A 25,080-nucleotide genomic window follows, 5' to 3' on the forward strand; every position below is an offset into this window, starting at 1 on the left:
TTCCTTCCCGTCTCTTGCCATCTCTTTGCTCTCCCAGTCCACTGGGAATGGGTCCGGTGGTCTACCTAAAGATCCACTGGTCCCAGCAACAGGTGACAAACCCAGTCACAAACCATTGGTGTCCAATTATGGGAAATATGGAGCACGCCCTCAACCAGAAGAAAGCATGAATTAAATCATCTGTTGCTGCCTAGTCCGGACCAGGACCAGACACTTCCAACCTGGCATCCCTATTTTGGACGTGTACGTTTTCTTTTCTTTTTTTCAAAATCTAGAAACATTTACTGTATACTGTACATTGTATGACAAAGTGTAGTGTATATAGGTCTTAAGTGGTTAACGCAACAATGATGAGTCATCTCTGTGGGTTAACAAATTCACATGTATGTGCGTGCGTGCACGTGCATGCGTGCGTGCATGTGCATCTATCCCTGTCTATATCACAGGCTATACGTACCCAGACAATTTTTCTCCATTGTGTATTTTTTAGTTCACTCTAGCATTTACACGGGATGTTCTGATGATGCAAAGGAGTTTGTAATATCCATGTAGTGGTTTATAATACGTCAGTTTAACTGCCAAATACTATAACAACAATAACAATAAGAATAGCTTCTCAGTGTCAGGTCTGGGGACCTGCATTTGTACATGGTCAGAGTTAAATAAACAAACACTCTACACTTTTACAGTAGAGACTGGGGTCCAATACATTGAAAAATAATACAAAAATAAGCCAATTTGAAAACCATTTGAAATTTGAAAACCGTTGCCTAATTAGTTGTTCTAAAAACATCGTAATTTCAGAGACCCCTATAACGGTTCCATTTGGTCCGTACACTCTCAGAGTTACAGACCTGTATAGATTCCATTTAAAACCCCCTCAAGGTACCCTGAAGTACCCAGGACACCTCCTTTGAGCCCCTCGGGCCCAATGTATGAGGAAACTATTGAAATCACTGCATTTACAACGAGATATATACAAACATTACAGCTCATCAAGTACCTCAGCCAATAACTCCGTCACTATAGCAACAGCTGTGCCATTTGTCCGTCTCTCTAAAAGCTAGTAAAAGAGGGAGGAGGCTGGGGGGCACCGAGTCGACCCCCTAGAACTAAAAGTTAACTCTGAACTTGGTAGATCTGCTTTTAGCTTCTGTGGCCCCAATACATGGAATGACCTGCACACTACATTATAATTGACCACATTGGTACCTCTGAGTCGTTTTAAAACCTTGGTGAGCAATACAGATCCCTACAATATGTAACTGTTTTTAGATCGTTTAGAAATTTGCCTTAGCTTCTATTTGTAACCTATGTAATTCATGTAGGCCTATACCTTTTGTTTTCCTTTTCCTGATCTTCTGATTTATTGTGATGTTTGTTTATATGATATTGTATTACTCGACAACACTGAAAATGAGTTTAATTACTCAGTGAAATTTTGAGAATAAATAGAACTTGAATGAATGAAAAAAAGAATGAATGAACTGGAGGCCAAATCAGCAACCATTAGCTCCAATCAAAAACCACAGCAGGGCTATGTCTTCACATAGCCCTTCCATCCCTGAGACCAGCTATAGGTCTGCGGTTGGGTTGTCAACATGGTGGTAGTTCATCCCCTCTCCCCAAGGGACCTTGGGGGTTTCCAGGGTGTCCCGCGGCTAAATGACTGATAGTTGGGAACCAAATGGACGTGGCTTATTAACATAACCCGCGTTCCACGCTATTTAATCCATCGTCTTCCCCTGCGTAATACGCTAAAGTCTAAACCCTTCTATTTGTTTGATGTGTTTAATTCACCGGTTTTTTAATAATTAAAAATAAATAGCGGATTTGTCGCGGACCCGGCGACGAGGCCGTCGCTTTATGACGACGTAACCGGAAATTGACCCGTGCACTGGGCTGCAAGAGCTTCTGGGAAAGTGAGTTCAATGCAAGTGAACGGTGGTTTTGACTGGGTTCTGCGAGCCCTTACTGCTTGTTGTTCTTCCGCATCACCACGTGGATTATTTTTCGGTTCGACAACAAGCTATGGGTCTATTTTCAGGGGGATTTTCATGGATCAAAGTACTCAAAATACTTCGGCGTATGCTCCAAAGGTAATTAAACAATCCCGGCAGCCTCGGTATGTGTCATCTTTTAATATAAAGCCCTCAAAGTGTTAATGCAAATCAAATCAAACTGGGATGGGATCTTTGAAATTCAAAGCTCGAGGATCATTTTACTAGTTGACATACGGACACTTATAGCCGCACTCACACCCACGCATACACAAATTGTTTCTTCTATAAAACACTGTTTTTGTGATATGGAATCTGAATTAGTCAATATTACGATTGCAATAGTTTTGCAGTTGTGTAACTGTAGATGAAACATTAGGAGTAATCCTTATCCTACATTAACTGCTCTAACCCTACTGGAATCCCTTATTTTGGGCAAAAAGTCCCAAAGTTCTCCCATCATAATTGTTGAACATACTGTAACACTATTTTCAATAGTGTTCATAACAATTAATATGAATAAAATAGTTCTAATACTCACGATGCACTGTGATCAGACACGTTCCGAGGCTTCTAGATCGGCTATTTTCAATAGAGTCAATAGAGTTGTTCCATGTCAGAACATCAGTCATGACTAGGCATGTAACGATTCACTCAACTCACGATACGATTCGTATCACGATATGAGGTTCATGATACGATTTTTCACGATATTAAAAAATATTTTTTTTTAAGGAAAAAATTACGTTTTATTTTATTTTATATAATTTATCTTCCCCATTGAGATTTTTTATTTAACTACATTGCAAAATAAGTAGCATTACTTTTGACAGTGCAGAAACAATTGCCTGAAAAGTTTTTTTATTATTTTTTATTTCAATGAATCGATTCGAATCGATTCATATCGTCGGGATGAATATCGATATATATATCGATATACGATATATCGTTACATGCCTAGTCATGACCCACTTGTTGACCTGGTCCCTGACTGGTGGGGAAAGGTTACGCTTAACGCCAATTACCGTAGATCTACGGCAATTGGTCTTTTATAGTGCTTTTGTCTATTGCCCCAGTCTGTAAACAGGGAGTGACGATGCATCGTCACACACCCCAACATAAGATCATAACATCCGGTCTGGATTTTTGGCTCTTCAAAATAAGAGCTGAATAGGGAAAAAATGCTAGCGTGAATTATATCAAAATTTTATCAGTAAATGCTGGCGGCCTAAGCGTTAAGTAAAACTGCTTTGTCTATTATTATGATTATCTAACTTCATACAAGCCAACAACAAAGAAGTAGGCAGCCTTTCCTGTGTGATGTGTGAATAATCCATACAAGATATGTCCACGTCTTCTGACACACATTCAAGGTGACTCTCAGAGCCTTTTAACGCACCATCCTTTCTGAGGCATCTTTCATTCATTTGTTTCAAACAGCAATGAACCTCTGATGTTGAGGTCATGATGCACTAACCAGTCAGCATAGTTAGATTTGGCCATTAATCAATTTCACCCTGGCATGACTATTTTTGGACATTTCATCATGGGGAAATAACAAAATAAGAAACAATAAGAAATAAAAAAGTATCAATAATAACCCAAATAATAATACTAATTCAACAATAGTCGATCTGTCCGATACCGATAATGCATTTTAAAGTAATTATTGGTTGATTGTGCACTGACAGACATTAGTTTGAGATTGTTCAAAGGAAGTCGATACAATACAATAAAAGTGTGTCTTGTTGGCCACGAGCAGTAGGCTACTTCCTCTGTGGTTTCAATCAGCTTTCAGTCTATATCCAATCAATCGCCTTCCATCGCAGCAAAACAACGGTGCAAGGAAACAAAATCAACTCCATCATCGGGAACCACAGCAAGACTTAAGTGATTTAAAACAGACTTAAAAGTGATGGGCTACTAGAAGTTGCCACCGAGTAGGTGAGAATATGACGAGAAGGCTGTTTTGCACTGTGGTAACTTGGGCATTATTTCTTCTCATACAGACTAGGATTGGTAAACCTGAACCTTGTTCCCAGTTCTACCACCTCAAAGAGAAAACAAACCTGGCTAGTGTCTGACCAGACAAGCGCACTAACTTCCGGTTAGAGACTTTTGGCAGTAGTTCCTTCTTGTCTAGCCTAGGTAAAGCATAACCACAACCATGCCCTTAACCCTGACCTGAACAACATCAACGGTTCCATTGGAGAGGGCAATACACAACCTCAGAGTAAGAACTTGCCCGAGAGGCTAAATTCAGGTCAATAAAGCCCGGACCAAGATGGCTGGTCAAACCAGGCCACTTGAGGGTCTTGCAGCAAAAAGAATGCTTGGTGCATTGAATAGACGGTGAGTCAATTTGTTAAGTACAAGCTCAATTGTATTAGTGTCGCTTTAATTAAAGTGCTGAATAATTGGTTTGAGTCTCTAAGCAGAGTCCTGTAATGCCCAAACCTGAACTAAACTTTTCTGACTGTCCAATATAGTTGCCCACATTATCCCTGTTGTCCCTATTTTGGCCAAATCTTCTAAATATATTTTTATTTGATTTACAAAAATAGCAGATCTACAAGCTCACGTGTCACAATGCAATGTGTTGTGAGCTTTTTAGATTGGCTATTTAGTATTTTTGACATTTGTCGTACAACGAAGTATATACGGCTTAAGCACCAATGAACCGATCAGCAGGTACCAGACACGTGCACTGCACACGCACACGCATGCACACACACCTCTCTGAGACAGTCTCAGCTGTCACACGTGCATCTCTTTAACACCAGCCTCGACACCACTTTATTTGGCTCTGTGTGCGTGTGTACGTGTGTGTGTGTGTGTGTGCAGTACACTCCCTATTTTTGCCTTCAAGGCTTATTTAAACAGTTTATTAAATGACAAATGCCATAGCGTCAGCAGACTGAGCATTAACAGTGAAAACATACACACTGTTAATGCAAATAAAATACATTAATTTATAAATAAAGTGTACATAATACACGGTGTACCCTTACAAACACAGAGAACAGAATGTGCACCTGCCAACCGCCAATGGCGTCTAGATTTCCTCTTTGGCTGGGAAATTATGGAGACTAACCAGCCAGGCAGCCACTCTGACGTGTAAAATTATTATTTTCCATTGCGAGAAATAACTTCTGTTTTCGGTTTGTGATTCTGCCTAAAACCATACTTTAAAAAATATATGGTGCCAATGTGTGTGTGTGTGTGTGTGTGAGTGTGTGTGTGTGTGTGACTGTGTGTGTGTGTGTGTGTGTGTGTGTGTGTGTGTGTGTGTGTGTGTGTGTGCGCATGTGTGCGTGTGTGTGTGTGTGCACGCGCATGTCGGTTCATAGCATGCGATACACGCACATTGGGATTCGGGACAAACCAAACAGGTAAGGTCAAGCTTGTAGAAGTTTGTTATTTAAATGCAAAACGGTCGTACTTCACACACACAGAGGTATACATTATTTTTTTTAAATGTATGTAGCGGAAGTCGACATCCTACAATATGGCCAGGTCTATCAAATTATTTTAATCATGTGATTATTATTATTACTATGGATAGAATAGACTTTACTTATCGATAGAGCTGTGCAGCTCTGGGCGCCCGCTGGCCTAGCGGTCCAGGCGCATGGCTTTGGACTGACAGCGCGTCGCGTGTTCGAGTCCCGTTCATGACGACCTTTGCTGCTCGTCTCTCCCCTTCTCTCTATCCCTCTTCCCTGCCAGTCTTCACTTGATACTATCAATAAAGGCAGAAAAGCCAAAAACTTATCTTTAAAGAAAACACTGTAGAGCTCTGTGGAACTGTCGGTGCAAAACGTTATTCACGACTACTACAAATGTAAACAATACAACAGAAGATGTCAGCTCTGTATCAACCATAGCCTATGTAGCCTTAAGAAAAGTGGTTTCTTTTCATCCTTGGGCTGAGAAGCTGGACGTGTATAGCTTCTCAGTACTGTATGGCATTAAATGTTAACCGTTTCACTCCGATAGGCTGCTATACGTTACATTTGCCAGCGTAGGTCATTCCTGGACCCCTCAGCACATTTTGGATACAATATTCCTTTTCAGCCTCATGTTATCTACTATCTATACTTATCTTCTGACATTTGTTATTTGAGAATATGACATAGTAATATCAACAACACAGAGCAATAAAACAAAGTTAAAACCTGGCCGGCCTGGCTGGTAGTTTTTTGTTTTAAATACACCATGCAGTCACTTTGGCCGGCAAGCCAAAAAGTTTGTTCCCTGCAGACACATATGTGCACACACACTCATGCCAACGCCCCCAGTGAACCCACCAGGCTGGGTCAGATCAAATCTATTAATAATCATCATGTGGGTCACACACACACACACACACACACACACACACACACACACACACACACACACACACACACACACACACACACACACACACACACACACACACACACACACACACACACACACACACACACACACACACACACACACACACACACACACACACACACACACACACACACACACAGAGCGAGAGCTGTGAAACCTGTGGTGTCTATCATAGTGGTGCTAAAAGTCTATCCATGTCTTGGCAGTCAGGCTTCGGTCAGCATCTTATAATAATATCATAATGTAACACCCAACACGCTTGGAGAGAGACATCATACATCATTACTAGACCATATTATTTTGGGGAAACCCCAACAGGACAGTGCAGGCGGCTAACAGAAAGGACCCACAACGTTCTGGTTCGTTCGTTAGGGTTAGAAATTAGAGGGCAGGTAGTAGAACCCTACTGATTGACACACTGATGAACTGTCTTTCTCTTTGGGTCGTGTGAGTGTGCGTGCATGTGTGTGTGTGTGTGTGTGTGCGTGCGTGTGTGTGTGTGTGTGCATTTAGGTTCCAAAACAACAATTATAAAACTGTTCCTGGAAAGCTGGACTGACTGCTGCCGCCATCAAGGAGAGACCATAGTTGATAGACTGATTGATAACTTTCTGATCAAATTTCTGACATGCTGTTTTTAGGAACTAAAAAGAAAAAGACGCGTCCTACCTGGAAACTTCTTGGAGGAGAGAGACCGGGGAAAGTGTGTACAGAAGAGAGGGGTGGGTTGGGTAGAACCTCATTTGTTTTACAGACTCCTTCTTCTGTGAGTGGACTATAATATTTCTTAGATTTTTGAATGTGTCATGAATGTCCATACTAGTGTCACTAGTATAAACTGTGCTCTGCTGATTTGATATTGAGCCATTGAATATACACATACAGCGATTCAAACTAACTCCACACCATCTGCATGGTTTAAACATAACTTTTACCCCAGGATTTCACTTTTATTGCAGGAGGATGCAGACTGCCAACCTTCTGGTGACAATCCTTCCCATAATATTGCATCGAGCAGCAGCACTGCCTGTTCACTGGATAAGACAATAGAGTGACACTGCCATGGAATACCTGGCAAACGTTCATCGGGCGAGCACAGCGGCACTTCAGCAACACAAACACCATGAAGAGTTGAAGGTTGCTCATAAAACGCCTCATCTCAGTTGCCCGTATCATTCACTAAGCGCCGGGGTTACATGACCCAGTAAGAGATACCAAACATACGGCACTATTTCACATGACTGAACCTTGGCCCCAGCTGTTCTAAAGGGATAGAACACCTGACATCAAGCTCTTTCACACACAGCATGCTCACAGATCACACAGACGGACACAAAGGCAGACAGACAGTCAGGTAGACAGAGAGACAGACAGACTGGGTGAGCAGACCAAACCACCGGAAAAACAGTGAAGGAGCAAAGATCAGTCTCATATCGCTATATCTCTCACCCACCCACCTGCCCACAAGCGCACACGCACACACACACACTTACTCCTGCTTCTTGGAAAGCTGTTTAAAGGACACGTTGTCCATGCAGCAATTTCAGACATCACTAGACGAAAAACTGACGATTGTGTCAATTGTCTGTCTGTTTGTCTGACTGTCTTTCCTTCACAGTGCTCTGCTCTTGCAGCCATTTGACCTGGTACCAGGCAGTACTATAAACATTTTCAGCTGTAAATAACAATATAGAAATTGTTAAAAAAGGTTAGCCTTGGCCTGAGTGGGACCTGCCAACCTACATGTTCTCCAACACGACAGGCCCTAACAATTCAGCGGTCTATGAAACCAGAGAGGAGCAGGCACTTCACACTCTTTCTACAACGCAATTCCAGCTTGTATTTATGTTCATCTGGTGCTCACATTTAATATTACAACCCGGACAAGAGAGATCAAGTCCATCTCTTTCTCTCCCTATATACAGTATACGTACTGTATGTGTGCAGCTTTTTTTTGGGTCTAAATTACAATATTAGGAAAACCTTCATTCATTCCGATTATCAATTATTTATTCATTGAACTTCTCTCAAATCCATCAAGTCTCTGACACAACCCATTCCCCGTATGTATAGCACTTGTCTTATGTAACCCCCCCATCCCACCCACCAACCCCACCTCACTCACGCACCACATGTAATGGCGATAATCGTTAGGTACAGTAGCTCTTATTGAACTGTCAGAGATTGTCTTTATGTATGATTCTTGATGACTATTTCTCTCCTACGTATTTGATGTATTACCATGTTTTTGTTCTTTCTTACTTCTGGATTAAGAGCGTCTGCTAAATGCCTCACTTTTGACAGACAGATCTCCATCAACTAACAGGCACTGCCTTCACAAATGGACTGCCAAAGCAGCAGTCAAAGTAAGCTCAACTCAACATTACACAGTTAACACTGGACTACATGAACACACGGCCACGACTCAATATATGAATCCTTTCATTCAGTTAGTAGACTTCACTAGACTATTACAGCACATGAGACAGCAAACCATAGCGGTTGATGCTGATGTGACAGGCGACAGATTGTAAAGGTGTGTTATTGTTATACTCAACACAATATATTCTGCATATGTACCATTTCATACAATATAATTATGAAAGTATAACTGCAGTAGGAATATAAGGGGCTTACTAGATATGGGGTGAATTTCCCAAAACCAAAAGCATTGCTGTCCAACTAGTATGACTATGACCATAGGTTCTCGAGGAACCATCAATCATTTGCAGCTTTGGTGTTCCAGAAAAGTGTAGTCTGAACAAGTAGTTCTCAAATAGCATCGTAAAGTTGTGTGTTTGTATCAAGCCTGTCGCACAGGTCAGCCTGTCGCACAGGTCAAGCCTGTCGCACAGATTTTGGCTTAACAACACACTGATGCTTTCAGGTCACCGATTTCAGCTTAACAACACATTGATGCTTTCGGGTTTGTTAGACAAATGGTATTACACGATACGGAAACATGATACCAGAGGATTATATGTTTCACTCCTTATTCAGTTTGGCTCATCAATACTGTTCAGTTCAGTGTATCATTATCAAAGCTATAGTCTGACAGAGTTCAGCAACTGGTTTCAGTCAAGTTGATCTTGACTGAAACCAGTTAAGAACCAATTAGTCTTGTGCAGGGCAGTTGCTCTGCACTGTAGTTTATTTTTATCTCCTTTAGTTTAGAGTGAATTTAAATGTGGGTTAAATGATTGATTGATTGTCTGGACAGATTTCAGAGAATTTAGAACCAGTTCCATGGCCCTTGTAGGATCTCCAGTGCACAGCACAGAAAGAGAGGACCTTTCCTGGTCATAATCTACTCATCCTTTGACAAGAACTAGCAAGTGGACACTAGTGTCAAAACAGTTTTAAGGTCAACCACACCAATGCAACTCCTTGCAACCGCCATTGGGGAGAATGGACAAACCAAAACCATTATTTTTTATACTTTTTTTTAGGAAAAGCAAAGCACCCATGTAACATGTTTTTTACATTGGTGCTTAGAACTACTTGACACTTGACAGTTCCATGTCTGAATGGTCAGAGATGGCAGTCCAGCAGTTTAAGTCAGTGGTTCCCAAACTTTTTCATGTCAAGGAGTCAAGGACCCCCAAATAATTAGCCTGCGGAGTGGACCCCATTTGAATATATGATATGCCAGGGAACCCCCATAAGAGAAGACTTTTACGGTTCTAGCAGTGATTCTCAGCCCGTTAAATTTCAAGGACAGTGTACACATGGTACCAAACGGGTCCATTTTGTTCCATTTGTACACTCTCTGAGTTACAGACCCATAATGGTCCATTTGGTTTCAAACTATCATTTAGCTGGGGACCCCCTGGAACTGCCTCAGGGACCCCTGGGGGTCCCCGGACCCCACTGGTTTAAGTGATTGAAATCTGTGCCAGTACGTTTTTGAAGATGAAAGCTAAGCTAAACGCAACCATAGAAAAGAAAAGTAGATACTAGATAAATAACAGAATCACATAGCCTGCACTGTATGGGGAAAACACTGCACACGGACAGCCGCACACAATGCTTCCATGCAACAGTGCGGCCATATTAACATCTATTGTTCGCATGATATGCTGCAGGCCTGCACTACCACATTTAGAAACTAGGGATGTTAAATGTTGGTTAGATATTCAAACGCTAACACAATTGTAAGAAAGAACATCATATTTGAGTGGGGAAATTAATACAAGATAAGAGAATGAAAATTTAATATAGTCCAAATGTTGCCAAAATTATAAAATTATTATATACTGATTAACACAATTAACTACACTGAAGAAGCCAGTTTTACTTTGTAAAAAAAAATCATAATTCACACACACACACACACACACACACACACACACACACACACACACACACACACACACACACACACACACACACACACACACACACACACACACACACACACACACACACACACACACACACACACACACACACACACACACACACACCACTTCTATAGCTCAACAAACATAACCGCCTGCATATTAGACCTGCTGTTCCACCCTTTAACATGACACTGTTTTGATCCTGTGTGGAACTTCCTCAGACAGGTCAACTGTATGGGAACAACCCTCTAATTAATTTAAAACTTCCATTTGCCAAACCTTCACCAATAGAATGACCAATAAGGTGATTCTGACAGCTGTTGCCACACACTAAACACTCTCCAACACAATGTGAATGCACAGACGTGGCCAAAAACACTCCGAAAACTACTAATCAATCCAGGCCGGCTGTGCCGATGGGTCCATCCATGAGGCTCATGGAACTGACCAATTCACCTAAATGCTCCCATTCTGGAAGAGACACATTGACCAGTGACCAGGCACCCATCTGATCAATTCCCCTCCAAGCCGTCTTCAGCCACGACAACAATTAGAAGTCCAAATGTATGCTTTATTAATTTAACATTATACATCTTCATCTTGCTATGCTGTTTGGGTGTCCTGTATGCCCACCCGCCTGATGTGCCATGGCATGATGGCAGTAGTTCTGCGTTAGGCTAATTGTTTCGTGTTTGGCTTTCACCACAACATGTGCAAAGGGAAAGCAAGGAAAACAAAACTTTAAGTGAAGTCAAGTGCTTCTGATTCCATCTCCCTCTGTCTGACCACCACCTGTGTGTGAAGATATGAGGATGCGTGTGTGTGTGTGCGTGTGTAATGTGTGCACGCGCATGAACTGACTTTTGTTGTTCTTGCGGAGCAGGGCCGAGCTGGACCACAGATCCGATTGGACCATCCTGCTGGAGGGAGTGGTCTTCTCCTCCACCGACGACGACGTGATCACCATGGAAACGCTTGGCGGTTGGTCGTTCCGGCAGGGAAATGCTGTCAATCAAAGCGCTGTGTTGTTGATGGGTTGGGTCAGAACCGAGGGGTTCAGGTAGGGGTCATTTAGGCGTGCTGAAGCGTTTCTGTTTTGTTTGTTTTTTTTGCAATCCTTAAGTCACACTCTGACAAAGCTTACATCCAATCAAATCACTCAGTCCTGAAGTGGTGGGGAACAAACCAACCAATCGAAAGGCACCGTCTCTCCTCTGGCTTCTTTTTTGTTTTATTACTGTGGTTTCTAAGGCAACCGACCGGCGTTCAGGCAGCTTGTCTGTCTCTTTCTGCAGTAAAAAATATAAAGGATTTAAACTTTTTTTCTGTGGTATAACACTATAGATATAGATCTCTCTTTCTACATATATATTCTGTTTCTGTGTATTGGGGATGTAGGGGGGATAGAATATTTGGTTAGTTAAGTTAGCTTCTTTCTAGGTTCCTTTCTGTAGTTTCATGCATTGTTTTTTTTTGTTGTTGTTTTTTAGAGTGCTGGAGGTCTCCAGGTCGCTGGTGACTCAGTTTTAGGTAGTCTAAGCTAGGGCCTAACAAGTATCCTAGTTTCTTAACTAGAAGCTGCTCCGATTACCAGCGCTGGGCTTAGATGTCCCAGTGGTCAACTGTAATCATATACAGTAGGCTCTACTACAAGCAAGTATTCCTCAAGTCATTTAGTACTCCATGGTAGCCAGAGATTTCAGAGCAGTTCCCTTCCAGCCTAGTCTTCTTCAACCGCCTCGGCTGGCTCACTCAGTCCAAGTTAGCTCGCTGTTGGTATATGAAGACTTGACGGTAGTAACTGCTAACCTGGCACGGCTCACCACCAGGCTAGTGCACGCATGCTGACCACGGGCGGCTGGGCGAGGCGGGTGGTGGTAAGGGGGTAGAGGAGGAGGAGGAGGAGGAGGAGGGGGGGGGGGGGTTAGAGTTTCCAGCCGCCTGCCTTTACCCCATCCCTAACCCTAAAAATAGATCCAATTACTGGCGCTTTTCTGTGAGGGTTGAACTGGCCTGGGCACTGGGCAGAGTAGGGCAGGGTAAAGAGAGAGCAATGTGATCCGTTGTATTAATCCACCGTCACACACAACCTATACACCCCGAGGTTCCACGGCCCGTGGGATCGTCTGTCTCTCCGCTGCTCTCTTGTTGATCAGCTCCCCTTCCCCCGCCTACAGATGTCAGCTGCTGGCCCGAGCTAAACACTGGCTGCCGCTATAGGAGGGGGAGAGGGGGGCCGGAGAGTTGAGAAAAGCCCCGACAATAATAACCGCAAACCCTGGATTTCACAATGAGAAATGTGTGCCCTGTCACTGAGCGGGGAGGGGTCCGGTTCAAAGTGCTGATGCCAAGCCCAAATACGCGACTTCCGAGATAGTTGGGAATTAAACTAGTTCCTCCGGTTGGGTATCCAAAAAGTCTCCGTCTGACTGTCACAGAGAAGGCTTTATGCAGGAGCAACGGCGACGTGCGCACACGCAGTTACACCGCAACTCGACGAGCCGCCTCTTCGTCCGTTAATAAGAGGACAAAATAAACCTTATCACGTGTGTTTTGTATCCCATCCGAGCTATTTTCAGGTGTAGTCTCCGGGTGAATGTTGCTTTTTTTCCTCCCCCTTTGCAGGTTGACAACAGTCAACAAAGCAGCAGCAGTAATTCCCACTTTCCAACTCAACTGACACTTTCGCTTCACTGTTTATCAAAAAAGGGAAAAAAATCAGTCGCTCCTCCGCAGCACGTAGGAGAATCGCCGTTTGGTCGCGAGTCCGACCAAAACTACAAAAGAAAAAGAATAGGAAGGGGAAGAAAAAAAAGAACACGAACCCGACGATTCAAAAACATTCATGAAACCAACAACAATTGACGGCGTTGTCCACAATAAAAGCAAGAAATCCCGTTGGAAGTTTTGTGAACTGCCTGTCAAGAGGGACGGACGGACGACTCCCTGAAAGCTTCCGCCAAAAGTCTCAACCTTCCCCGTTTCTTCTCTCTTCCTTCGTCTCTTCCTTCCTCCTTTCTCTTCAGTTTTTTTTTGTAGTTTTTTAATATTAATCCTCCGAGGTGGAAACCTTCGCAGGGGCGACTTCAGCTCATGTTTCTCGCCCGTATCCCCTGTCGGTAGTTCCCCGTTATTCACTGGTTCTCTGCCTAGCAGGAGAGCTCCTCTCCCCACCCTGCCCTACAGGACTGTACCATTCAGCCCGGGCCGGGGTGTCCCACTCCTCCCAGCCCTGACGAATACAATCAGAATGCTGCTGCACGTCACATTTAAAACACACACACACGCACACACACACCTCGGAGAAGCATATAAAAATCGCAGCCCCTCCGTATGGTTGTCTTTTACCAGTGCACTGGTATAAAACAATAACGAGGGGGGTATGTGAAATTTAGCGAAATGCTAAACTGCACTGCACCCCCCCTCTCCTCTGGTTGCAGTGGTTTGGCCCAAGCAGGCCGCCCCTGTCCTGTCCATTTATAGTAACAGCAGGATATATATATAATATACTGGAACTTTATACACACGCATAAATAGACACACAGACGTACTTTTAAACTATTCAAATTACGTATATGCTAAAAAACTTATATAGAAATATATATTTAGGTACACTGACAAGTGACAACTTTATAGGTCAATGGTTATTCATAGCACAGTGTAATGCATGTGTAATTGATAGCTACATCACACAAGACAAAAGGGAATTATTATCTATATTGAACAAGATTAACAGACATATTGTTATTACTATTTCGTTCTAAATGTTATTGTAATTACTAATTATAGGATAAGGACCTGATTGTTTATAACAGCTTCTGATAAAACACCATCTTGTTTTTTCTGAAAGTTAAAAAATATGTATCTGTATTCATGTAATTTATTAAACGCAATGACGTATATAAAAATGTATGCATTCCAGAAAGCTGTAAGATGTTGTAGAGAACAGTATAGGATCGAATGAATGATATAATTATTCACAGATATGTTCTGTATGTTTACATCCCGCAAATAAAAAGCAGGCTTGAAGTGAAACTGTCATGATGACCAATGAATCGACACAATCTAATCTCCCCGGCCCCTAATCAAAGCAAACAAAGACGAGAGAGACGTGGAGGCACCGGACATAACGTCTATTATCGTCTGTGCCAATGTTTGAGGTCACTGTGGCAACTAAATGGCTGCACACACACCCCCAACCCAACAGCACACAGCATTGGGTTTACATGCTTTCACATAAAAGACTGAATCAATGCATCAGAAACGTCAGTCAATCAGTCACATGCAGCGCATTGTTTTTGTTCAACTTGCATCTGAATGTATATGCTTCCATATAGGCAGAGGGTTTGATATTTGCAGTTAAAAACCAGTTTCTTTCTGCTGCCCTCCCAACAGACACAGTGAGGTTCATTTCACTCCTCAGTCCTTGAAAATTATTTCAACTTTTCTGTGCTAAAGCGTTCACACACACGCACACACACACACACACACACACACACACACACACACACACACACACACACACACACACACACACACACACACACACACACACACACACACACACACACACACACACACACACACACACACACACACACACACACACACACACACACACACACACACCACCTCCTCCTCTCCTCCTCCCTCCTGTCTTCTCCTCCTTGTCGTGAGCTCCTCTCTCTTTCACTCTATCCTCCCCCAGCATGCGCGCGGTGCCGTGCTCCTACACTCTGTTGCTATCCAACGCCACGGCAGCCGTGACGCGATTGGCCAGAGCCCGTCCCGTCCCTCACTGTGATTGGCCAGGGGGCCGGGTCCAAAGGCGGGGCTCTGGGTTGGTTTCCCCGTGTCTCTTCAAACGGCGCGAGGCAGGAATGACGCGGAAATAGTTTGAAGATGTCAGGTAGGTATAGAGAAGAGGAGGGCAGAGAGATAGAGGAGGGTGGGAGGGATGAGCAGAAAGAGAGAGATAGAGAAAGAAAAGGAGAGGGAGAGGACAGAGAGAAAGATGGACGGAGAGAGAGAAGGAAAAGGGCTTCCATAAGCACATGCCTATAGAGTGGCATTCCACAGCTGAGATGGGTGACACACACACACACACACACACACACACACACACACACACACACACGCACACACGCACACACACACACACACACACACACACACACAGAAAAGTTGTTCGGCTGTTGCTATCCGACCGTTACTGGGCTAAATCAGGAACAAGGCTGCCTGGGAACAGCTCGGCACACGCGCCCTCGCGCACACAGATATAAACCAGTGGGCAGCTTGTTCCAACTTAAAGGAAGAAAGCAAAAAATATATAACGTTCATGCTACATCTGAATTCACACTGTAACTAAGCAAAAAAAGTACAAACCCCCTACTCATACTTATTAAGCCCTATACAGTTGCACGGGGTTAATATTAGCTGGGGGTTGGGCATGTGTTGCCATGGTTGTCAGGGGTTTAATCCAATGCAAACTTGTCATCATGTCTATCATTTGCAAGGTGAAAATTGCACTAGATTTTTACCTAATCTAATGCAATCCTCCTGATTGCCTTCTTAGAAACAAGTAGACTGTTTTACTATTGTTAATGCAGGACATCATACTGAAGCTGTGCATTATTCCACAGGATACAATTTCTTGTTCTATATTTTCCTTCGGCATGTTGTGAACTGCTTCTAACGCAGTATCCATATTAACCACGTATACTGTGTCACATATAGGAGACAGGAGTTCAACATAATTGAGTGTTGCCAGCCTGCGTGTCACACCAACTGATGTAAATACAGCAGTGCGTGGTCATACTGATATACTATCACTGTTTACAAAGACTGTAATAATATGATCATTAGGCTCAATTACTCCCCATTTCAAATGAACCAATGTGTCAGCGTCAAATAAACCAGCCTAGTAACAAATATAGTTCTATTACATAGGTATGTAATAATAATAATACATTATGCGGAGTGCATGTCTCTGTCAGGCTGGGCTGCCATGAACCAAGGCTGCGTAAAATTGTGTATTGGAGCCGTCAGTAGTCGAACCTGAGGAAGCCACTGGGGGACATAGCATTTATATGACATACAGTGCAACTTTTCGCATTTGTGCCACCCCCTATGTGGGCTCAAGTGAAAATGCTTTCCAGGTGCAGTCTACAGAGGCTCCATAACAGTTTGAGGTTGACAGGGTCGTTTTGTTTGGTAAGAATTGGGCCCAATTTCGAACGCCAATTATAGGCAAACAGTATGGAATCTCCAAACCCCGTTTGATACTCATCGTCACATGACTGTAACAGAATAAAGTGTGAACATTTTAACATCAGAGGTTTTTGCAGGTGTGAAAAAGGTGCAAGCTCCATATTTTTGTGCAAATCTAAATGTCTACATATAAAGGTTACACAGATTAAAATACCAACATATACAGTATATGTCGTGAGATTAAACATATAGGTGCTAAAGTGGTATCATATTGGTATAGGGCTCAGAGTGACGAGAGTGAGTTAGTTTCTTTTCTCTCTCCGTGTCTTTACAAAGAATCTGAGGACATGGAGAAATGAAAGACATTAACTCACTCGTCACTCTGAGTGCGACGCATAACTTGTTTTAAAATGTCATTGTTCTAAGAGGATGTCGTACCAGAGGAGCCAGAGCACTGTGGTATAACAAAAGGTTTATCAACTAACACACCTTGGTATACAGGTCCACATGTATAGTGTGGCGGCAGCGGCAGGTATGCGTCTTGATTTACGACCTCGTCTGCTTGACCCAGTGTGAAACAATCATCTGCGTATAAGCGTATTGATATACATGATATGATGACCATCAACTACTATATCAGAGACTGAACGTCTGCGCACAATGATATGAGATGTGCTCCGTTTCTGTTCATTTGTCGCTATCCTTGTTTACATATATCTTCTAGGCACGTCTATATATATATATATATATATATATATATATATATATATATATATATATGTTGTCTGTGATAAAGTAGAATGTGTCGTGCCTCATGAAGCACCACCCGGGTGGTCAACCAAAATCACAACAGTATGTGCATGACATTAGACACCAACACTATGTTGGTCACACGCACGCACGCACGCAGACATCAGACATTTTCCAGGTAAAAATGCACATGGCAGGTCCACATGGAAAGTAAAGTCCACATGCAGTAGTGGAACAGAACAGTCTGTTTCAAGGACGGTGTTCCCGTTGACGGGCCAGTCTGGTGACAGGCGGTGATCAGGCCTTGGTCAACAGTTTGATGGTACTCGGATGGAAGCTGTTCAGAATTCCGCTGGTCTTGCCCTTGACCCACCTAGAAGTGAAATAGCTTTTGGCTCTGCGTTGTGCGATTCAAATTTGCGGGCCGCTGCGTTCATGATTCCTGGCATTTCCTTTAAGATGGGCCCTCCGGCAAACTTTGGAAGCCAATTATAGCCAATTGATATGGAATATAAGACATCTGTATGATACATGTTTATCACATCCATGACTCCAGAGATGTGTGTATACTTGATTTGTTTTGAAGAAAACGCAAAATGGCAGAAAATCTACAGTAGTTATAGGTCGAAACTAACTAGACTCCTATATGCAGAGTTGCATCGTGATCCAAGGAATCCAGGAGGGGGAAATGTGATTATATGACCCACTGATATAGGCCAAAACATAAAACAATCAGCCTGCTTTGCGCGGTCACGAAGGCCATTTGAAAAATTGCCATTCCTTCCGTGGCCTATACTGGCAGACTCAGGCAGAGTACACACAACGTATGGCGTTGATCGGCCCATCGGTTTGAGTGATGGACTCTCTCTCTCTTTCTCTCACCCCCCCCACCCCCCCCCCCCCACACACACACACACACACACACTAGAAGTGTAGACAATAAAACAACTTAACATTACAACAAACCTATTAAAATTGATTGCACTGTGCCGTGTCTGGCACAGTGTCCAAACAGAGGATGTCGAGGTCTCTTCCATGTGACGGTGTGAAGAAGACTGACATCGTCGTGATGTCATCTTATATATGATACAAATAATGTAACCTTAGGCAGGCCGTCATCATTACACGTACATCGATAAAGCGAGCGAGCAGATGCATCGTTAAGTGTGTGTGTGCAGAGTCAACAACGTCGCGGAGAGAACCAGGAGAAGCCACGAGTCGAAGGTATAGGGATATAGGACTATTATCTGTATTTAACAACTTTTAATTAATTAATTGTAGGGACACAGTATAAAATAAACGTGGGGAAATAAAAGGAACTATATCTACCTGGGTCCAAAAGAAATTTAGAACGTATACAATAGTTGCTGGCTACTATTGGTAATGTTGAAGAGCCTTTCAGACAGATGTCCTGCAGCTTACATGGATGCTTGAAGATGTAGCTAATATTTACTTATATATACCAAAGAGATATATACCTTTTGTTTAAATTCTATTATTATTATTTTGTCCGTGTTATTTGGAGACTGTATTATTTGTTAACTAGAAAAAGTGCCCTTCTGGGCACAGGTCTCCACCAGGTTATCCACAGATCCGTGCAGTTAGAGGTAAAAACACTTTTCGGCCAGTTATAGCGCCACCTTGAGGCTGAGTTGAAATTGTTCATGTGGCATTTCGTCCTCGGCCTAGTGGGAATGTGCGTGCACAATTTCACGCGATGTGTTCATGATTTGCAGCATTTTGTTTGAAACTGAGCACTCCTGTGAACTTTGGAAGCCAATCTTAACCAATCAGGATGGAGTCTGAGAAATCTGAAAGACCCGTTTCGTTGAATGGCTCTAGAGAGACTGTGTACTAATTTGCGTGATGTTTGGACAAAATCTGTAGGTGTACTGTGAAAAAACTTGTTTTGCACAAAGCGGCCTCCTGGTGGCGCTATAACAGGCCGTTCTGGAAAGTTTGGGGCAGAGGTTCATCGTTGGCATCCAGGGAGTGTGTGTGCAAAATTTGGCATCGACCGGGTTAACGGTGGCCGAGATTAGCTGTTCACGGACACACGGACACACGGACACACGGACACACGGACGGACGAAGTGCAAAACATACTCTCCCCACATGCCTTCGGCCTGGTGGAGACAAAAAGCCAAAACAAAAAATACATTTTACGGGGATTTTGTTTTTTATATAAATCTATAGTTTTGTGCAATAAATGTATAATAAGTGATAATCATGAAACAGTTTTCTCACTAGTACAATCGTACCATAAAAATCCCTAACCGTCCCACCCATAGTGGAGGGTGAATCACTACCCAATCCAAAGGTTCATCCAAGTCTAGGAGTGCCAATCAACTAAGAATCAGCTGCCAACTATAATATTATCATAATTGTCTTTTCTTTTGGGTAATTATTGTGGGCTTTTATGCCTTAAATTATTATTGATAGGACAGTAGGCTGACAGGAAATGGGGAGAGAGAGAGAGACGGGGAGTGACACGCAGCAAAAGCCGCCGGGATCAAGACTCGAACCCGCAACAATGACTGTAGTCTCGGAACTGCATATTTTCAGATGGGGGTCTGCAGGCAAATAGAAATAATTCTGGGGGTCCGTGACATGAAAAAGGTTGAGCACCACTGACATAGAAACATAGGTTTTCCAGAAATTATCAAAATGGGATAAACTAGAAATGTCCTCTCCCAGGGAGCAGGGATAACTATGTCACTGGGTCAGGCAAAGTTGTTGACTATACCACAGTAGGTATTCCAATTGCTGCCAACATGTCAATCACTGATCAATTATACAAGAGAGAGTATAATCAAAGTATAGTGCAGCAGAACTATGCCAAAATAACCATGTTGCCCCAACATAATGCTGAACACAGTCAGATAATGAGAGGAGTGACTACACTGAACATATCGGGTGTGTGTGTGTGTGTGTGTGTGTGTGTGTGTGTGTGTGTGTGTGTGTGTGTGTGTGTGTGTTAAATGGTGCATTTATATAGCTTTACATAGATTGTTCATTCACACACACACATTCAAACACACAGTCATACACCGATGGCGGCGGAGACCATCCAAAGCACCAACCAGCACATCAGGAGCGATTAGGGGTTCAGTCTCTTGCTCAAGGACACTTCGACACTAACTCTGGGGGAGCCCGGGTTCGAACTGGGAACCTTGCGGTTACCATCCGACAACTCTATACCCCTGAGCCACCGCCGTGGGCCGTGTGTGTGTGTGCTCTCTCTGAGGAAAATCAAGTTAATCTAACTTCTGTTGTCATCATGCAAACCCCAGATATATTTCAGCTCCTAACTATGCCAGAGAGGAAGAGACAGGGGAGGGATAGAGAGAGAGAGAGAGAGAGAGAGAGAGAGAGAGAGAGAGAGAGAGAGAGAGAGAGAGAGAGAGAGAGGAGAGAGAGAGAGACTGCTAGAAGAGAGTGCGTAGACTGAGTTGAGTTGAGAGTTGATCTACAGGTAACAGGTGGGAGGAGGGGTGGGGGGAGGAGGTGAACAGTGGGAGAAGGAGGGTGACAGGGGATTTGCATACAGTACAGCACACAAAAAGGACCGGCTGACCTACAATTGCTCTGCACTTTCTCTCACAGTGCGGGCGTGTTGGTGTTCAGTAACAAAGATCGGACAAGCGTTTGCACCGAGTGACACAAAGTCAGCCAAAGTGCACCATTTATTTGCATCTATGGTGACTTATGACATTAATTTTAAAGGCATTTGGCAGAATGCCAAATCACTGTCATTTTCTTTTTTAATAAGTCCACAAGCACTGTTCCAATGATTTGGCTGAAACATGGTGGTATATCCGTCGGCGTCAGAATTTGTCTAATCTCAGAATGGTCAAATTTGATCTACAAAAAAATGTTTAGCATTTATACTTTAAATTGTCTGAGTAAGAGGCAGAGGGAGGAGTATCATGAAATGAGTTTATTCAGGTAAATTAAATAATCACTCAAATGAATACACGTGGTTATGTTTAATAGCAGTTTAAGAGAGAGCACAGCATAGTGTCCGTGTGTAGGACATTTGACAGGCTTAAGGATCTATGATTACATGCCCTGCACCTGGTGCACCATGCACCTAACATACAACAGACTAGGCTATAGGCCGGGTTTGTAGTTTCCGTGACCTTTCCTGCTATAGTCTATACTAGCTTAGCCCAAAAGTCCTCTAAAATAATATATATTCAAAGATTTGTGCCACATTTTCACGACTTTTCAAAAATTGCATAACTACAAGCTTGTAGCACGCCACTCGGTGGCGCGCTATGAGCTTGTAGATCTGCTATTTTTCAATAGCTAAAGTATAATATAATGCTTAGTTAAAACACCAAAAGGGGTTCCCACCCAAAATGGGTTAATAACACTGATCACAATGGATGGTGTCCAAACTGCAAAAGAGATGAAAGACAGACACACAAGTCCTGTTTACTCTCACCAAAGTGTGTATTAAAAAACAAAAACCCCAACTCTTTATTATTGTAACAAATGCATGTAACAACATGTGGGTTCGTTTTCTAATAGGTGAATTTCCTGACAATAATTTTCTATTCACACCTTTTCAATCATACTGTACATACTGTACATAAAAAGACAAGTTTCCTGTTAGAGTGTCCCATCATTCAAATGTTACAGAACATACCTCGATACTTGAATCAATGTTGCAAAATAAATCCTTGCATATTATTTAATAAACCTAGATATATAATGCAACACAAGTTGACAGGGAAAAGTACTGAAAACAATAAAATAAAAAATAAATGCAGACTATACCAAGAATCACTGGTATACTTTGGAGAATGGTTGACAGTAATTTAAAGTTTACCATGATTCAACAATGTAGTTTACACACCTCTTCTTGGTCACATTTTAAAATGTGTTGCACATAAAATGTTCCTCAACAATCCACATTAAAAAACAGGGACGCTAACAACATTACGCTGACAATCGGTGTCAGCTGCCTGGGAAACACACAATTTACAGCACTTAACAGCTCACTGTTTATTCACTTGGCTTGTTCAACTGAAGACATTTTAGTTGTAAAATGCCTGGGATTTGGCTTCCAGCTTTTAAAGCACGCCTACAATAAAGATTCCATAGCTTATGTTCTATAGTGACACAGCATATTGTAAATTCAGAATAGCGGCTTCAAACGCTGCATGGTTTAAGACTGGCCTCGTTAGAGACGCAGCCCCTCTTTCTAGTTCCCTTCCTCTGCCACTGAGCAGCTTCTCTGCTCACATAGGAAACACTCTATTGTTATTGTGTTCAAACGCACAAACGTATGGATAAATGGGAATAAATACCAACCATCTCTCTCTCTCTGGAGAGAGAGAAAGTGACGGTGTTCCAGTAAATCACGTTTAGCTCGCGCCCAGACAGCGGAGATTACAACGGCAGCGCGAGGAGGCGAACAGACTCCAGGACTCACGTGCCTTGCAGCAAAATTCCACCCGGCAACTACACACTGTACCATGGCAACAGCCCTGCCATTGGTCCCGGGTGCGTTTTCAAATGACCAATGGGAGGGCCGGCCGCGGGTGATGCTTGTTGCTAGGTAAACATGATGCGGTGGGAAGATAGGGGAGCCGAATTACCATGCTGCCACTGCAGGGTGCTTACAGCAAGGCGGAGAGAGAGACAGAGAGAGAGAGAGAGAGGAAGGGAGGGAGGGAGAGGGAGGGAGGGAGGGATAGGGGGAGAGAGAGAGAGAGAGAAAGAGAGGAGAGAGAAACGTTGGAGAAGGTGTCTTCGGCTAACAGGCAGAAGTACTGGGACTGCTCCTTTTCGCCACTCAGCGGAGCCAGAGAGAGAGAGAGAAAGAGAGAGAGAAAGACAGACAGAGATACAGAGAAAGTAGAAAGAGGGGACAGAGACAAAGAGCAAGGGGAGGGGAAGGGAAGGGAAGGTGGGAATGTATGTATCGCCAACTCTTCCCGTTTCGTCTTCCCAGTTTGGACTGGGTATACAGGCAGGAATGTTGCTTTACAGCTAGTGCTGCTCAGAGATAGGCTGTGGTTTCACTGCTATCTACAGGCAGAACAGCCAAATATACATATAAGAGACAGGCAACAACCCGAGCTGGGGAAGTTGCTTTCAAAAATATAATCCTCCTCATATACAGCAACCCATGCTTCAAACGCTAATCAATAAATAACACTGGGATATCCGGGGGAACACTCGTAACAGTTTTAACATTAAGATCCTAAGAAGATAAACTATTTGCATTGTTCAGCATTCTTCACAATACTTCACAAAGTTCTTAACAATTTGCAATCCAATAGCCATTTAAAATAGGCAGAATTTGCTTTGAAAGACTACTTTGTAGTAAAATACATTCAAATAAACTTTAGACTTTAATATCAGCACTATTATCTATTCTAGAGACCACGTGTTTCCTGTTTCTGTTCGTCAATTCTTTGATTTATTAAATTTGTATTTACTTTACATTTTACAACTTCTAATGTACAACTCTATGTTCTTGTCATGTGCCTACTTTGTGCTTAACTCTTAAGTTAAATCACATTGTATGTATTAACTTATTAAGTCATTATGATTGTGATTTAAAATTATTACTTATTAAGTCATTATGATTGTGATTTAAAATTATTATCAGACTACAGTACCATGTGTGTCTTCTAAACTCTAAAGGCTCATAACAGGTTGTAGAAATTAACAATTTAGAATATGTGCCTGTTCATGTGTAAATATAACCAGTACGACGCCCTGAGGTCAAGAAGCGAGGTCACGTGGACGGCACTGCACACATCCACCTGGGTCACGGCAGACTGCTGGGCGAGTGCTGGCGCTTTGGCATGGGGGGTCAGATCAACATATGGAATGAATTCTGTACTGGCCATAACCATATATGGAGCGTGTCTTGAGTGTACAGGGTTTGAGGAGGTCAGATCAACATATGGAATGTCATAACAGGTCAGCTCCATATATGGAGAGCTAAGGGAAGTGTCTTGAGTGTACAGGGTTGTTGAGACTTGAGAGGGCCTGTTGAGAACTCTTAGTTTTCGCCGGCTGCCGGGCGCGGCTGCACTAATAACAAAACAGACATCGAAGAGGAAGGACGGGTGGGGAGGGATCAACATATGGAATGTCAGAACAGGTCAGCTCCATATATGGAGATGGAGGCATGATGTCATGAGGCGATGGTCACGAGGTGTGACCATACATGGAGGTGGGACGTGACACACGGAAATGCAGGTTTTCATAGTAAATGCGACCTACAGGTCGCAATAATAGCAAATGTAAACACCTAAAAATGTACTGTCTCCACCAGGCCGAAGGCATGGGGAGAGACGAGAGAGTATGTTTTGCACTCCGTCCGTCCGTGTGTCCGACCGTCCGTGTGTCCGTCAGTCTGTCTG

At 42.9% G+C, this 25,080-nt stretch overlaps 1 protein-coding gene across 2 annotated transcripts in view; it reads right to left on the reverse strand.

The window, feature by feature from the left end:
* dyrk1b (dual-specificity tyrosine-(Y)-phosphorylation regulated kinase 1B) overlaps positions 1–25,080 on the reverse strand; it is a 79,103-nt gene that overhangs the window by 23,495 nt on the left and 30,528 nt on the right. Inside the window, exon 1 of one of the 2 annotated variants that reach the window (XM_083760388.1) lies at positions 11,591–13,889. The exons of the other annotated variant lie outside the window; for it this stretch is intronic. Within the exon in view, the coding sequence (XP_083616514.1) occupies positions 11,591–11,696 (106 nt within the window). The 5' untranslated portion in view covers positions 11,697–13,889. Of the gene's footprint in view, positions 1–11,590; positions 13,890–25,080 lie in introns of those variants that run through there. 2 annotated transcript variants of the gene reach the window in all.

The sequence above is a fragment of the Protomyctophum parallelum genome (assembly GCF_964188405.1).
Source record: "Protomyctophum parallelum genome assembly, chromosome: 3".
NCBI classification, from domain to species: domain Eukaryota; kingdom Metazoa; phylum Chordata; class Actinopteri; order Myctophiformes; family Myctophidae; genus Protomyctophum; species Protomyctophum parallelum.